General features: G+C 42.0%; 1 protein-coding gene across 1 annotated transcript in view; it reads right to left on the bottom strand.

The window, feature by feature from the left end:
* The window catches only part of LOC102793490 (uncharacterized), a 47,256-nt gene extending 31,987 nt beyond the window's left edge, over window positions 1–15,269 (bottom strand). The window contains exon 1 of the mRNA XM_087833070.1: window positions 14,867–15,269. Coding sequence (XP_087689196.1) covers window positions 14,867–15,222 — 356 coding nt within the window. The 5' untranslated portion in view covers window positions 15,223–15,269. The remainder of the gene's footprint in view (window positions 1–14,866) is intronic.
* Window positions 15,270–17,642: the final 2,373 nt, after the last annotated feature.

Here is a 17,642-nt window from a genome sequence, read left to right as displayed (position 1 = left end):
CTTCACTTTTGTGTTCATGAACGGAGTCACACAAGTCCAACAGCAAATGTGTCACAGGACGGAGGTCATATTTCCTCCAGTCTCACACAACACAAAACAGGGCAACAATGTTGTGTTTGTGCTGGAGTTACACTCAGCCAACCTGAGAGCCTTTCAACACACAGCACACACAAGCTGTGACAGAAAGAGACAAAAACACACACGGCGTCATTCAGCCTCCTTAAAATAATCCAGAATCACACAAACAATGAATGTTTTCAGTATTCGACTGATCCGATCTAATCGCTCATGTTAACAACAATAATGGCTGCAGGTACACAAACACACTCACACGCTGAAAATAAAAGCAAAGCTTCCACTCCATCAGCACACAATATTACATTCACACCAATAATCCTCCTGGTTTATGGAGCCATTATAACACTATCAACACCTTGAACAAAGGAGTGTGGAGCTGATGCTGGTTCACATACAGAAGCAGGTTGTGTTGATGGTGAAGATGCATTTCCAGATTTACCAGTCACAGCTGTTGTTGTTCTTCTGTAATCCAGTTATTATTGAAGCTGAGACTTTGGCAGCAGGCGTGTTTCCAGCTTATCAGATGACTTTGTAACAATCGGAGCTGCTTTTGTCATGTAGCAGCGCACTTTGCAACAATATGCACACAAAATCCAGTTATTTGGATTTATTTACAGTCCGACGGGCACTTCCACCTGGAATGTGCCGATTCCTAGAATCTGAAGATTTTGGAAGACGTGAACAAAAAGTGTTGCTGTAGAAGCAGAAAGTTCAGTCGCATGTTTTTAGCTTGAATCTGTTCATGTTCCATCAACAATAACTGCACGCCGAATTAGCTGCTAGCAATTCCTACATGGACTGAACTTGTGGATACTAGATCACTTTGTGATTGAGTCGAGGAGCACTGCAGTATATAAATATATTTACAAATCCCACTAGACTAGACTGATCCAGAGATGCTGTATCGAGGTGAGGGATTGTAGCATATACTCTTTAACAGGCTGCTGAGCTCAGCGAGCTGTGAAACATAGCAAATGATATTAACACAGTCTTTTCCTTCAATGGCCTCGACAGCATCATCATGCACAATCACAAGAAACTGCTCAGGTGCATTTCCTGTTTCCAAGGATATCACACGTGACATAACTTTCATGGACGGAGCTTTAACTGAGTTATCGTTTCACAGTTTCTGGCCATGCAGCTCTAAAGCTGTGAAAACGCCAACATGCTGACGGCAACAGGAAAATATTTATGAACAATGGCCTCACATCTCCCTTTGATGAGAACAATTCATTCTGACTTCTGTCTATCACACCTCCACCTCTTCACAGTTTGCAGTAAACCATTATCATCTGCAGCATACCAGACAATGTTGTTTTGTTGCACACAGGCGGGGTGATGTAGTCTAATCAAAACAACGACTGAACAGAGACATGGAGGACCCGTCCAGTATCCTTTACAATACTGGTTTTGTGTCAAAATAAACTTGGACTAAACAAACTTGAGCTCTTACTTTTAACCACAGATGGTCCTCCAAGAGAAAAGGCAGCGATCTGTAGCTCTGCATTCAGCTGCAGGTTTAACATGTTTAACCCTTTAAGACCTACCATAGAACCAAGTCCACCAGAGCTTATATTATATTTTTACATGCTGTGGAGCCATTTTTGGGAGCATTTCAAGTTGCTATACATCAATACAACCATTATAGCCCAAATTTTAATAATATGTCTGCATTAAGTGCATAGTAATTACATAAATTGCAAAAAAGTGCAATAAACTACAAAAAAATTGAAAATCGTTTTTGTTTTTTTAACATATTTCTAGTTAGAGAAATTTAAGAGGCTTATCCCTCAAAACTGTAAATACAAAAAAGTTGCACAAAATAGTTTCCCACCACAGGAAATTTATTTTGAGTGTCTTCATAGTTTTATTTTTGAAATACACCAATTTTTATATACTGCAGGAAAAACGAAAATAAATATTATAATTCAAATTTGCAAAAAAACAGCATCTGTATCAAAATAAACTATTTCCAGCAGTGCAATTTGACTTCTAAGCATCCCATAAATGACACAGAAAGTCATAAAGTCAAACATAACCTTTAAAAACACCAGTATATGCTTGTATAGGCCCTGAAGGTAAAAAACTACATTTCCGGAAACGGAGCGTGCCCGCTCCGACCGGCTTTAAAAGGTTAAGACGAGCAGTCACAGTAAAAAAAAACAACCAGAAGAGCTGAAAAAGCTTAAACAGACTGAAAGCTGTCAGAACGAAAAGTGTCTACAAAGAGAAGCCGACATAGCAGTTCCTCAGGGTTGCATTCTTCTGAATGTCCAGCAGGGGGCAACTCCTGTGGTTGTGGCTCTGTTTCTTTGCTTTCTTGAAAAGTTGAGAAAAGACAGACTTTTCAAACGCCACCACAGCTGTCAGACAATCCAATTACTTTCACTCAAACACTCGAGCGCTACCGTTAACCAATCACATCGCCTCCTGCAAACATCCAGAACGAGTGAGGTGGGCACTCGTTTGGTTTAGCATCAAAATGTAGGAGAAGCTGATCGTTGCAGCGAGTAATCCTGTTAAAGGTGGACATCACCACCGTGAGGTTCCCCACTGGTCTCTGGGTGATCGTCTTCTGTGAAAGCCAGAATCACCAAACTTCAGGGAACGGGCTTCATGTTTTCTTCAATATGACCAGAAATGAGTGACTGAGCCCAAAACTGATCAGAGGTCAGAGCTGAGGGTCATTTTACCACAGACGTCTGCAGAACCACTGTGTTTGCAGCCATGCTCTTTAAATCAAACAAAACGTGTAGAGAACAAGAACATCGTGCTGACCTGGAGCCTTCATTTTCCTGTAATGGTTCTCAATCTGCTGGTGAACCAGTTCAGTCTTTGTAGAGCTGCTACGGCAGCTCTTTACCATCGAGTTTGGTAATAAAACGTTTCCACCTGTTGAGCAGACCAGTGGCCAAAAAGATGCTCAAGCAAAGGAATTAAAGAGTCAATAAACGTGTCTCTGAGCTCTTCTTCTATCATGTAAAAACATGTAATGTGGATCAAACGGCTGTTCCTCCTCCTCAGCTGTGTCAGTTAAAATAAAGATCCTATATCCCTTATGAACAATAGAGTTTGGCAGCAGGACAAGAGACGTTTCTCAGAACCTTCTGGATTATTAGACCAGAACAAAAGTTAATATCCGCCTAATTGGCTCGTATAAAAGTGGTTAAGAAGGTGGTTTTATGTCAAGACAAATCATGTTTTATGGAGCTCCTCAGGAGCCCGAACAACATGACAGACGTGACTTTTTACGAGCAGGAACAGGATGTATTACTCAACGTTCAAAACCTGTTTCAGGCCCCACTGCCTGCAGCGATGTCCTCGACATACGAGCTGATTCTTTTGTTTTCAGCTAACCCGAGTCATCGCCTCATCACCCTCTTCCTCCCAATCAATCTGCACTATCAGAACTGGGTCAAAGATTAGCTCAGTCAGCATGTAAGGAAGCAGAAATCAATACGTTCATTACGCAAAGACAACAACTGTAGAGATGACTGCAGACGCCCGATCTAAAAATCCACGTGTCGTTACATCATTTACTGATGGCTCCAATCAATACTGTCTAACATCACATATAAGTCAGTTCTACCATCGATGCTTTAGAATACAAGCAGCATTTAACCATGCAAGTCAATATAAACATTTTATAATGTGAACAGGTTGTTGTGCACCAGTGACAGTGTTTCCTGCTGTGTCTCGTCAGTGTTATATGAATGAGCAGGTGTGGACAGGTGTGCTGCATGCATTCAGCTGCGAGCTGAAGCTCAGGTCTGAGCCTCCTTGTTTTCTTTTCTGTTTTTTTAACTTTTTGCACAGAATAATGACCAAATAGAAGCTTTAAAAAAACCCTGAGATTTAATCAGATTTTATTTATTCAACTTGTCTCGTTTAAAAATGAACCCAAAATTAAGTTGGTACGATAAATGTCCAGTAACAAAACAAAAACTAATTTAAAGTTGACAGAAGGGAGAAGCCTGAAATGATCCAACTGTAGCCGAATACACGAGACAAAAACCTGTAAGTTACTGTAGTTTACTGTTAGTGTAAATGTGGTTTAATACAGAGCAGAAATATCAGTGTTGACAGACAGTCAATAGGAATATCAGGAATATTCTGGATATTTGGACTAGTGCTGGGCCACACCGGTTTAATGTTGGGCAACGATAAGAAAATGAAATATGGCGATAGAATATGGGTAAAACGCGCATGCGCAGTGCCTTTGTTTTCATACGCACACAGCGGAAAAGCATGGCGGCGACGGAGAATGAGAAGGGCGAAAGCGGATCGTTGAATGAAACGGATGAACCAGAACTGGTTTGTAAAAATGCTGCAGCTTCACTGGTGTGGAACTGGTTTAGCTTTCGTCCGTCAGATACACAACAAAGCACTATTTTTGGTAGCGCATGCTAGCGGGCCGTCGTTATTACCGTGTTATTTGGAAAATACGGCGCACTTAAAATCAATCCTTTGATTTTTCTGAAAGTCGACAGAGCCCCTTATAATCCCGTGTGCCTTATGTATGAACTCTGGTTGTGTTTACTGACCTCGAAACGATTTTATGTACACGGCGCTCAAAAATCTGTCAAATGTTTCAGTACGACTTTGCTAAGCTACGAAGCCGCACCGCTTGATGGATTGTTGGCAGTGATGTGCGGATCGATCCTGAAATATCGATTCCTCCGATACCAATCATTTATTTTGTAGAATCGATTCTCACATTAAAATATCGATATTTTAGTAATTTAGGGTAAATTTGTAGTTTATCATTAACAGGAACACAGAGGAAAGAAACTATAACATTCAGATTGTCTACATTCAAAGGAACTACTTCCTCTTCCGCCTTTTATAGTCATGTGCAAAATACGGCTGTATAAATGTCTCGCAGCCCCTTGGCGTGCGCACTCAACAGTGGCTGAGCGTAATTGTGCAGACGTATTTTACCTCCACAAACAGCTGAGACGTGGTTTGCGATACATGTGGCAAAAAAAGTGAGGCCATATTTGCCAACCTTGAGACCTCAGAATTAGGGAGACTAAGTAACTGCCTAAGAAACTAAGTAGCTGTCGCCATTGTTGGAAACTAAAATTGGCAGGCCGTGCTATGAATTCTGCGATATGGTTTTTTAATTTTGCTGTCCGGGTGGAAAATCGGGAGAAGGGTGGCTCCGGGAGATTTTCGGGAGGGGCGGTTCAAGCTTCACTCGTCTGTGACCTCTGACCTTACTGGAAAGAAAAAAAAATCCCTGATTTAACCTCTGACAGTATGGACTGATCACCTGTGAGCTCTTGATTCTTCCTCCTTTAGAGGAAATATTTTCTCCTCCAAAGTGAGAATTAATATTCAAACTAATGGAAATCCCCTCTCAGCAAATATGTGATTTATTATCACTATCGATAAAACCTGAAGAGACATGACTGCAGTACATGTGATGGGAACACATCCAAAAGCCTTTCACATGATTCATGCTGGCTGCTCTTCATCTCCACACGGACATTGCCTTCCTCCCTCGTCGAAAGTACGTACATCGGGGCTCCCGTCGGTATTTCCATCAGGATAATTCCAAGCCAATTCAGTCCTTCTGGTCCACCTCTGGTCGCTCTCAACGGAACCCCGGCAGGTCTGTTGACCACAATGTTTTGGCTAACCTGCCCAGGTCGCCCAACACTCTCATCCAGTCCGACAGTACTTCCGTCAACTTCGGCCTGCTTAATATCCGTTCGCTTACGAACAAAGGACATCTCATCCAGGATCTCCTAACAGACCGTAAGTTTGACTTTTTCTGCTTGACTGAGACATGGCAACAGCCCAATGACTTTTCGCAACTCAACGACTCCACCCCCCCGGGGTTTGTTTACACCTGCCAACCTCGTGAGTCCGGCCGTGGTGGTGGCCTCGCGATAATCTATCGCGAGAACTGGAAAGTCTCGCCGCTGTCTGTCCCTAGGTACAGCTCCTTTGAATCTGTTGTCTGTCAACTTTCAGGACCTACTCCAACTGTCATAGCTGTCATCTACCGTCCCCCAAAATTTAATTCTGTTTTTATCAATGACTTTGCTGATCTGCTGACCAACCTAGCTACTGTTTCCCCTAATATAATATTGCTGGGTGACTTCAACGTCCACGTGGATAACTGCGATCATCCTCTCACCAAGGACCTTTTATCCTGCTTTGATAGCTTCAGCCTTGAACAATACATAAACTTCCCTACCCACACTAAGGGCCATACTTTGGACCTAGTCTGCTGTTCTGGACTTACCCCCTCCAACTGCTCAGCTGACGAGCTGCTAATTTCGGATCATCTACTTCTGTCCTTTAATGTTCACATGACTTTCTCTATAATCAACAATCCTCGTATTATTTCTTTCCGGAATATCAAGAATATAAATCTTGATATCCTTTCTTCTGCTCTCTCTAGCTGCTTGTCTTTTAGCAATTTGGCTATTCAAGAGGATCTAGTATTTTATTATAATCATAGCCTCAGTAGTATTTTGAATTCTCTTGCCCCACAGAAAACCAGAACTGTACTGTTTTCTCGCTCTGCACCCTGGTACACACCTGAACTCAGACTATTGAAAGCTAAAGGCCGACGGCTTGAACGTCTCTATAAGAAAACTGGCCTTACTATTCATAAGGATATGTTTAGTAACCATGTTTTGTTTTATCAGGAATGTATCAGTCAAACTAAATCTGCCTATTATTCTACCATTGTCTGTTCAAGTGAGAACTCCACCAAGACCCTATTCTCATTATTCAACTCCTTTAACAGGCCACCTGATTCTCTGCCCGCTCATCTCTATTCATCTAACTTCTGTGACGCTCTAATGCTATTCTTCACTGAAAAAATTCATAAAATACACCTTGATTTGGTCCCTAATACTCAATGTAGCTCCTCTGTCTTAACTCCACCCCCTTCTCACTTCCTCTCTGTTTTTCAACTTCCGTCTTTAACTGATATTGCTGATCTCATCCACAAATCAAAGCCTTCTACCTGCCAGCTTGATCCTATCCCCACTGTCCTTGTCAAAGCCTGTTTACCCCCTCTCCTTCCCCTCATATCTGCTATTATTCACTCTTCACTCACCACTGGAACTGTTCCTGCTTCTCTCAAAGTTGCCGCCATTACCCCAATCCTGAAAAAAACAGGTCTAGATCCCAATAACTTTAATAATTTCCGTCCTATCTCCAATTTACCATTCCTCTCAAAAATTCTTGAAAAAATAGTTGCTTCTCAAGTCCATCTACACCTAACTGATAATAACCTTTATGAACAGTTCCAGTCTGGTTTCCGTCCTTTGCATAGTACCGAAACTGCTCTCATAAAAATAACAAACGATCTTCTTATGGCAGCTGATTCTGGTCTCCTCTCCATCCTTATTCTCCTTGATCTGAGTGCAGCCTTTGACACCATCTCTCATCCTATTCTTCTTAGCAGATTAGCTTCCATTGGTCTCTCTCATACTCCATTAGCCTGGTTCAAATCATACCTGTCTGACCGCACTCAGTTCATTCAATTAAAATCCTTCACTTCTCAGCCTTCTCCTTTATCTACTGGGGTGCCCCAGGGATCTGTCCTCGGGCCCCTTCTTTTCATCATTTACCTTCTTCCTCTCGGACATATTTTTCGTAAATATAATATTCAGTTCCATTGCTATGCCGATGACACCCAGCTTTACCTCTCTACCAAACCCGATTCTACTCTTCCTCCACCCTCCCTCACCCTCTGCTTAGCTGAACTCAATTCCTGGTTCTCCTCCAACTTCCTTAAACTCAACAGCAACAAATCAGAACTTCTCCTGGTCGGCACTAAACGGTTGCTCTCCAGAATTAACAATTTCTCTCTCACCATCAATAATTCGCTGGTCCCTATCTCTCCCTCTGTGAAAAGCTTGGGTGTCCTTCTTGATAGCACATTATCTTTTAATTCACATATCAATAATGTCACACGTGCAGCATATTTTCAACTTCGTAATATCAATCGCCTCCGCCCTTTCCTCACTCCTCATGCCACTGCCATTCTCGTCCATAATCTTGTTATTTCTCGACTTGATTACTGTAATTCACTATTATTTGGCCTTACACAAAAATCCATCAACAAGCTCCAACGTGTCCAGAATTCTGCTGCCCGTATTATTACTAGGACTTCCTCTACCCACCACATCTCCCCAATCCTGAAGCAGCTTCACTGGCTCCCGGTTAAATTTCGCATCCATTTTAAAATAATCCTTTATACATTCAAGGCTATTCATTCTCTCTCTCCACCATACCTCTCCGATTTAGTACAGATGTACCTCCCATCCCGGTGCCTCCGATCTTCATCTTCTCTTTCTCTCTCCGTTCCTTCCGCTCGTCTGATCACAATGGGGGGCAGGGCTTTTAGTTGCTCTGCCCCTCGACTTTGGAATTCCTTACCCCCTGACCTCAGAAACATTACTTCATTCCCTCTTTTTAAGTCCACCCTCAAAACTCATCTGTTTAAAATTGCCTATGTTTAAACCACTGTATGTTCTTAACTTTTATCTGTTATTTTTACTATTATTGTGTATATTTTCAGTTTTTGTGTTTTTATCTGTTGTACAGTGTCCTTGGGTGCTTTGAAAGGCGCTATTTTTAAATAAAATGTATTATTATTATTATTATTATTATTATTATTTTTTTTTTTTTTTTTTTTTTTTTTTTTTTTTTTTTTTTTAAATAAAATGTATTCACTCACAACCAGCAAACTGCAGAAGTCTGAGAGATTCATTTCCAGGGAACCACCAACGATCATCCGCACACTGATCGAGTGCTCGCTGCGGCCTTCAGCACAGCTGCTACCACGACCGCTGTGCTGCACTGACCACTGGTTGGATGAAGGACGACAACAGAAACAGATGAGAAACTAATCAGACTTCACCCCAAACTGATTCTTTGAGGTGAGTAACCCTGCATCCACAGCAGCAGTTTTAGTTTCTGTGTTCGCTGGGGGTGTGGCCTAACACTACCTGCTGATACAGCAACTTTGTGAAACTTAAAACTCAGAACTGAGATGTACCGACTTCTCCAGATCCACAAATCACGCTCTCACCTCTCTCGGGTACACCTGAGGGTTTACACATCGTAAAAGCTGAGGGTCAGATGGTTTTACTACAAGTCAGAATTACAGTCTGACGTTTCTAATCTGGATTACCTTCCTCTAGAAAAAAAAAACAGACAAATTACAGCCTTTAAGCTTAATCGATACTTCTGCAGGGAATCTATGGACCTACGATTTTCTCTCTTCCAGTCAGTCTGAAAAATAACAGCAAAAGGAGGAGCAGGAAGTGACAGTGAACAGACCGTGCCATGTGTATTCTCCAAGTTTAAAACAAAAGATTTGGCTGCAGCGCGTTAAACTCTGAGCGTGTGCAGCAGGGACGTTTATTTGTTTAAATGAGAGAGAAAAAAATGACTTTTTGATCAAACTTTAAATATTTGTGTGTTTCATAAAGTATTTAGGAATTTGAATCAGTTCTTCATCAATCGTTGTAAATGTTTCTGTAACATGTGTCATGTATGACGTTGCAAACGCACACGAGCCTGCAGAATCAGGCATACCGTAGCAGCAGCTCTGGTTTCTTTGCGATGTTCGACACACAACAGCTCTTTTTATCTTCTTACATCACAGGTTAGCCTGGCTGTTAATGTCAAATCTGCTGATGTACATCAGTGAAATAACAGTAAAACACTCAGCCGAGTATTTCTGGTGCCAACGAGCTGTAGTCAGCTCTGCGAGCACATCCCTGCTGTGCACGAGTCACGAGGTGGTGACTCAGTCATGTTTGATAAAGATCTTTAGATCTTTAAATCGATCAGATTCATGAGAAGCATCTTTATCCTCAGAAACAACAACAACATCAGAATCATCTGAGTGACGATGAATTCAACACAGAAAACTCGTTTCCCAGAAAGATTCGTCGTCATTACAAAACGACACAAACTGATGAGTCACAAAAATTCACCTCGATCTACAAGCAGCTACGAGTGTGAGCATCGGCCTGGTTTACTTGTTAAATCCTGCACTGCGACCACAGGGCTCGCTCACGCTGGCGTCCAACCTCCACGCCCTCACATCAAGCTGTGCGCTCAGTGCGAGCGGCTCCCGCTGAAGGGCGTGACGCCTTCATCCAGTCTGCACGATCAGATCGCCTCAGGACGCCGCGAGCATGAAACTCCACACAGACAAATGTACCGATCAGATTTTAGAGACAACTCAGCGACTGTTGGTACTATCTATAGGCTCTTTCTGATTCCTGATGCTTCTCCAGGATCTAGATCTTGTCTTTTTATGTCTGCAGAGATAAAAGAAGGTTTATTCAATCAAAACTGTCCCTTTATATTTAAGGAAACATCAAACTTAAACTTTGCTTTTCTGACTCCATCAGAACTCATCTGCTTTCAGTGTGTTTGGATTTTTACTTCTCTGGTTTGTAGAAACAACTGAGAACAAAAAAAGAAACGTTTTCTGTCTGGCAGGTTTGAAACGCCTCCGCACGTCGAATCCATTTAGTACGTTTTGGTTATGCTTCGTTTCAAAAAGGAGGCGTGTCCAGAGTGACAAGACGCCAACATCGGTGATCTTCACAGTCAGTCCATCTATTGTACGGCACAGTAAACCAACATAGAGCTGAAATGAACAGATCAGCTCTCACAGACACCTGGTGGAGCTTTCTGACTGAATCAGCAGGATAACTGCAGCGATGCATCTCTGTCCTACAGAGGTTTCAGCATCAATGCGACATCGAAACAGAGCAGAGGCCGGCGTGTGACTCTGGTGCTTCATGTCATCACGTCACTGCTCTGCTGCTGTCACAAAAACGCCGCCATGATGAAAGGAAGTGATAAGCTGAGATGTTTACGATTCTTAAGGACTGTGTAATCTCTCTACAGACATCGTGGTGACTGCAGCAAGTACACAGCTGCAGGTTTTAGGATAGATGTATTTTTATCCTCTGATGTAAACATGACAGAAGCAGAGGAATAACTTAGATGTGCTGTGGCTGTTTGTCCTGAATAACCTCTCCTGATTTTGGATCCTCAAACTCATCCCAAAACAGACACGAGACGTCTGAGCCGTTCAAGTCGAGCAGCTAATGAAGAATGTATGAGGAGGAAACATGCAGGTCACTCGTGAACAGAGATGGGCAGTAACGCGTAATCAGATTACTTTTTTCAAGTAACGAGTAAAGTAAGGGATTACTATTGCAAAAACGGTAATAGATTACCGTTACTTTCCCGTAGGAACGCTGCGTTACTGCGTTACTAAAACCGTGATTTTTTTTGCGAGAATGTCTCATGACAGTGACGTAAGCGAGTGCGACGTTGGTGACAACAGCTGTGTGCAGATCAACAATGGATCATATATCGAGTGCAGAGAGAGTATGAGCGTGCAGCGTTTAAAGCGTGGAAGTACTGACCTTACTTTGAGTTTGATTCCATAAAAAGTGACAAAAACATTAGTGTCCGTTGTGCGTGGGAAGAAAACTTCTTTTTACAGCGAAAAAAACCCTAAACTTCCAAACAAGCACCGAGTAGCTATGACGTAATGGGAAACTCACAGAGAAACTCGCGGATTCTTCCACTGACCGCTGCACACCTGCACCAGGGTAACCCTCCGCCTACCCCACTCCTGCTTTACAGGTGAAAATAGAGCAACAGCACCGCTAGTCTTTGACTTTATTTATTTTCTGCTGTGTTTTACTTGCATCTATTTGAAAGACTGAGTGTAAACACAAAAATATTTTATTTTATGAGCTGGAATGTGCAGAAAATAGGTTTAAATGTTAAACAAATTTCTTCCAGTCAGAGAATGTTGCAGATAATTAAATGTTTGCTTGATGCATAAAGTTAAAAGATTAAAACTAATAAACAAGTTTTAAAAAGAGACTTTTCCATTTGATTACATTTTGTATGATGATGCAGAAAAAGTAGAATTGGGCTGAAAGATCTATCACTTTATCACCTATTCAGGTTGTAAATCGTGTTTTTAAAAGTAACTAAGTAACTAAGTAATTAATTACTTTTGAAAATAAGTAATCAGTAAAGTAACGGGATTACTTTTTGGGGGAAGTAATCAGTAATTAGTTACTGATTACTTTTTTCAAGTAACTTGACCAACACTGCTCGTGAATCACATCTGCATGTGAGGATAAAATAAAATCCCTGATTCAGTCAGAGAGGAAAGCCGGGTGAAGGCCGTGACATCCACACCTGAAGCCTTCGTCTAAACGTGACCTGGACTCTTCACCTGTTACAGAAACAACATGAAGCTGTCAGTGGCAGATCACCGTGCAGACCCTAGTATGTTTATGATGACAGATGAGATGTATCCGAGTGCTGATGAATTCCTGCTGGAATCTGTAACCAGAGCAGCACTTTGAAACCTTCATGTTGGTTGGAAGAAGCAGGAAGTCGCAGCCTGTTCAGAGTCAGAGAGAAACACGAGGAACTTGGAAAGCTTTAGTGTCGAGAGGAAAAATACTAAAGTCTGTCCTCTTCTTCAGAATCCACCTGTGAGACAGGTGTGCAGGCTTCATTTAAAGGCAGGGGAATTACTTCATGATTATATCCGGGTCCAAGTACATTCAGCTCCCAAAGGCCAAAGTTTGAGTTAAAAATGATCCAGATTCTTTCAGCTCTAATAAAACGATCAGTGTTTCTGTTCTCCAGATGTTACACATGCATGGAAGACGATTATGAGACCAGCAGGATGTTTGATAGTTTCCTGTAAACATTATATAAACGTTCAAAATGAAAACCTGAGACACAATAATGTGCAAAGTTGTGATCAGCCACAGAGCTGTAAGCACACGAGAACAGGCAGACAGAGGACGGGGTCAAACTTCATGTCGAGGGTCCCTGACAGCACGAGACAAACGCGTCACATGACAGGAAGTGACAATGAAAACAAACCAAACTTCAGCCGAGAGAACGTCTGAGAGGATCCATCATAGCACGAGGTCAGTCATTAATAAGCTGCGTGCTTTGGATTATGTTTGAACTTTAATTTCACTTTAAGCTCACGCGGAGCGCGAGGGCCGGACGCTGCACATACCCAGGTCTGATGAAGAGGATGCTGCTCATCTTTATCACATCAGTGTGGTTATGGAGACTGTTGGAGACAAACTGGAGCTCTGTCTGTTAGCACAGCTGCCATGTTATTGATCAGATAACGTGGCCACGCCCCCAAGGCTTATTCCAAGTTAAACAGGTGACTTATAAAACAAATCACCTGAGATCATCTACAGAGACAAAAACAGGTTCGTTAACTCTTCAGCTCCTGATGGTGAACAATCACATCCTACTGATCGTCCAATCAAACACACTGATTTAGTTTACATCATAACAACGATCAGGCTCAAGCTTTTATTTCGTCTCGTTACTCAGTGACTCAGTGTTTTCTTATTAACGTGGCGAGCATCTATATTTGGACTGGTAAACGTGTCACGCCCTGCACGGCAGGTTTTTAATGTTTTCTAATTACTGCCTCACAACAAACATGCTGCAGGCAACCTGACAATGTGCAACAACAACAACAGCTCAGAGCTCCAACCTGTGCGTGCTTAAGAGAAAAGACAGAACAGAAATATCTGAGTTAAATAAAGAGCTGGAAAGTCATCGTAACCACTTGAGGTCGAGTGGTTTCTCTTTGAAACTCGAATTTAACCGGGAGCAGTGACTCAGAGGGGATAACCGCTCGTAGAGCTCAAGGCGAGCAAGAACTAGAGCAGCAGGGTGCCACAGATTCAGCACCATCCTCTCAGACAAAGGTGTCATAATAACTCCATAAACATGCATCAGGAGACGTGGCTGCTCCGTAAATGTTAGCTAATGAAGCAAAATCTGTTTTATTCCACTGAGTGCTGGAGTACGAGGGGGTCAGGCCCACCCCAGGCCTACCCTGACCTGAAGAGTTTGAATGAGTTATTTGAGGGCACGGGTCAGTCACTCATCACGTCCCACAGAGAAGATCTCGTGTGTCAAATTAACCATTAATCTGCATATTTCTACAACACAACCTCCACCTTTCTCCTGCGCTGCCTGTTTAACTCCCTCGACATTTTTCTGCTGATGCACACAAAGCCGTGCATGACTAAACTAGCTCAGCTCAGAGCTGCTGTGTTCTGATTTCAAAACAGCGCCAGCGGCGGTAAACAGCCACTCTGAGACGTTCACCTCAGCAGCTCCCTCGCTTCTGCAAACACAGAGCCGTAACTACCAACAGCGAGGTCCAGGGACAGTGAGGGGCCAAAGCCAGGCACCGGGGGTCTTATTTCGATTTTAGATCGATATACAGAAGATCAATATATTCAAGCATTACTTACAGTACAGGCTGCTTACCAACAGGCTGCCTGATGCCTTTGATCATAATCAAATCTTCAAATAGATTAAATGAGTCTAAATGTGAGCAAATCTAAAAACATTAAAGAGACAGATCACAGATAACAGACATACTTTGACTACGTTTGACCCAAATGTGTCCAAAGATGCAGATGTGGGACAAAGACATGTCTGTTATTCTGGAAACTACAAACATGATCATAATATAAACACATGAATCTGTAAAATAACGAAAAACAAAAACAAACATGGAGTGTATGTGGGACAGTGCAGATCTAACCCGGGAGCTCCCGTGTGCGCCACATGTGGGCTCAACATGAACACTGTCCGGCACTGTGACCTGCATCAGCTCAAAGCTGCATCCCTGCGGACTGTGTGACCTGCGCTCACAGCTGAACGCTCAGAATAACTTCAGAGAAAGTTTGTGTCTTACGTGTAGCTGCTGAAGCTCTCCAGCTCATCGGTGTCAGCGAAGAACACCTCTCCTCCTCCTCCTCCTCCTCCTCGGGCTTTGTCTTTGGATTTCTTCCGTTTCAGCTTGAACGGCAGCAGCCGCCGTTTCTTCTTTTCTTTCGGGGAATTGAGTGAAGAGTCCCCGGGTAGAGTCGGGTTGTCTCCCGGGCTGAGAGAGCCGGGGCTCCAGGGTGGCCCCCCCGGGATGTCCGCGGGGTTGGTCCCTGCACCCACTACATCTTTGAGGGACCCCGACCTCTTCAGCTCCTTCTTCTCCTTCTCCGGTGATTTGAGGCTGAATAGTTTCCGGACTTTGAGCGTGCTGGACTTACTCATGGTGTCCGCCGTGTGAGCAGGAGCTGCTCGCTGCAGGAGCACTCAGGCACTGACTCTCCGGGCGAACCTGCAGAGCGGGTTACCGCGAGCGCACGGACGTGCCCACACCGGGTGCGCGCAATCAGGTAGAAGAAAGGTGAACCAATAAGAGATCCCCAAAATGAAAACACACAAGACTGCACCTCAGACTTTAACAGTTCAAATAAAATCATATTTTATTATTATTCTCTCTCCACGCGCCTGTCATAGACTGTATATAAAAGATGGAAGTAGGCACCATCACCAACTGTAATTTTTATATGTTTGAAACTTTACAATAAAGTTGAACTTTAAACAGATGACTTTAAAAAATAAACAAACATGTGTCATAAAGGTAGAAATTATCTACAGAGACCAAATCAGGTTTTTCTTTTTTAAACCAGACTGAACGTGTTTAAGTTTAAACTGTGTGACTGACTCACTGCTGGAGCCTCCGGTGGATGCTACAGGAACTGCAGCTTTTAATGTGAATTAAAATAATATGAACTTTTTTTTTTTAGCTGTTTTTATGCTATTATCAACTGATGCTTTGTAGAAATAATTTACTGCTTGTTTGACGTTTGTAACTAAATAATTATTCTGAGACACATGAACGTTTGTAACGTAGCAACTGGAAGTTATTTTCATTTCTAGTTGAAGCCATTAAAACCCAAATATTTCTATTCACGTATTAAATTTAAGAAAATGTCACCAGAGCTTGTAAATTAATTGTCTTGGTTCTGAAAATGTTTAATTCTTTTTCATTTGATTAATTAACCATTTGCTGTGTTGTCTTGTTGCACACATATTTCTTCAGACAGATCATCAGTGCACGTCTCACTAACACATGTATGATTTCTGCTGTCATGAATATGCAGCTCAGCTCGTTTCAGAGGGAGATGTTCCTCCGTGAGAGCTGAGGTTAAAAAAGCTTCAAATTTACAGGAAGAAATCTGCTGTTTGCAGAAAGGCTGAAACTAAAACTGTCATCAGAATGAGCTTCACTGACAAACAGGCAAACACATCTGCAACAGCTGGATGCTTTCATTCACTCAATAAAAATAAAAAAATAATATGAAAATAGAGAAACATAAATCTGTTCAGGTCACAGTTTGGATACCTGCACCTTCCTCCTGAGGCCATCAGCTCATACGTGTGCAGGATGTTGTTGGGGTCACGTGTGATTTAAGGCCCCGCCCTCTCTCTGTTTCAAGAGAGCAGCAGCAGCATGTGGATTTAATTTCTTTCTGATCAGGTTTTTAAATTATTAAAATATACAGGTAACTACACCTGTGGGGGTCGTTTGGGGTTGAGGGTCTTAAAGCTGAGGAGATGGATGAATTGTGTTAGAGTAAAAGATAAAATGGATACATTAAAATATTGGATGAAAAGCGCAGCGAGACTTGTGTGCAGGACAAAAAGAGGTCATAACCAAAAAAACTAAATAAAAAATGGTCAAATAATTAAAAAGAAATAAAACAGTAATAATAAAATTCTGAAAAGTTTATACAAACCATAGAAAGAAATCTGAAATACAAAACAGTAATATTATAAAGCCAAAAGCTTGAATCTTTAGCCTTTTACTAAAGGAGAATAAAAATAAAACATCAAAATAATCATACCTTAGTTTTGCATTTTTAACCAACAGATTTAATTTAATTTAAATAAACATTTGAATAAATAACAATGAAGCATTTAGCAGATGACATTATATTTGTAAAGCATTTAATTACATTACTTATTAATGCTGCAAAATATTTGACTAAAACATTTGATGATTATTCAGTAATATAGCTCCACCTGCTGGTCATAGCAGCACAGGACTGATGAAGAGGAGTACATGCAGGTGTCTGAGCCCACGTGAGAACACAGCAGCTATGTTCAGTTTTGGTGTTATAATGATTAATTTGACTTCAATCATCAGCTGCAGTCAGTGTTTCCGTCCATGAGCACGAGTCTGTCACAGGTCGATGAAACCTTTAAGTGAAACTTTATTCTCATACACAGCTTCTGTTTTTGATGATGAGATGATGAGATAGACTTTATTTGTCAGTTGCAGTTGCCCACAACCGAGATGACAGACCTCGCCGACCGTACATACAATACACAAACATCACATTGGGGAGACAGGTCAGGCTGGGTAGCAAGGAAAAAAAATCAGTGAAATGTGTAACACAGAAGGATAATACAGGAAGCACAGATATCAACACACCATAACACAAGAAAACACAGACAAGCAACATGGGAGAGTGTTCCAGTGTGTACAGCTGATCTGGGAGCGAGATCGCACCTCCAGCTGATCTGCTGTCCACATCGGATGGGAGGTAAGCATGAGAGGAGCCTCCGCCTCCTCCGAGAGCCAAAGAAACTCTCTTTGGACAGTTCATGACTGAGTGTGAAGC

The sequence above is a fragment of the Neolamprologus brichardi genome, chromosome 19 (genome assembly GCF_056152115.1).
Source record: "Neolamprologus brichardi isolate AB-2024 chromosome 19, ASM5615211v1, whole genome shotgun sequence".
Classification (NCBI taxonomy): Eukaryota; Metazoa; Chordata; class Actinopteri; order Cichliformes; family Cichlidae; genus Neolamprologus; species Neolamprologus brichardi.
The sequence above is the reverse complement of the archived record's forward strand: the minus strand, read 5'-3'. Positions and strand labels throughout refer to the sequence as shown.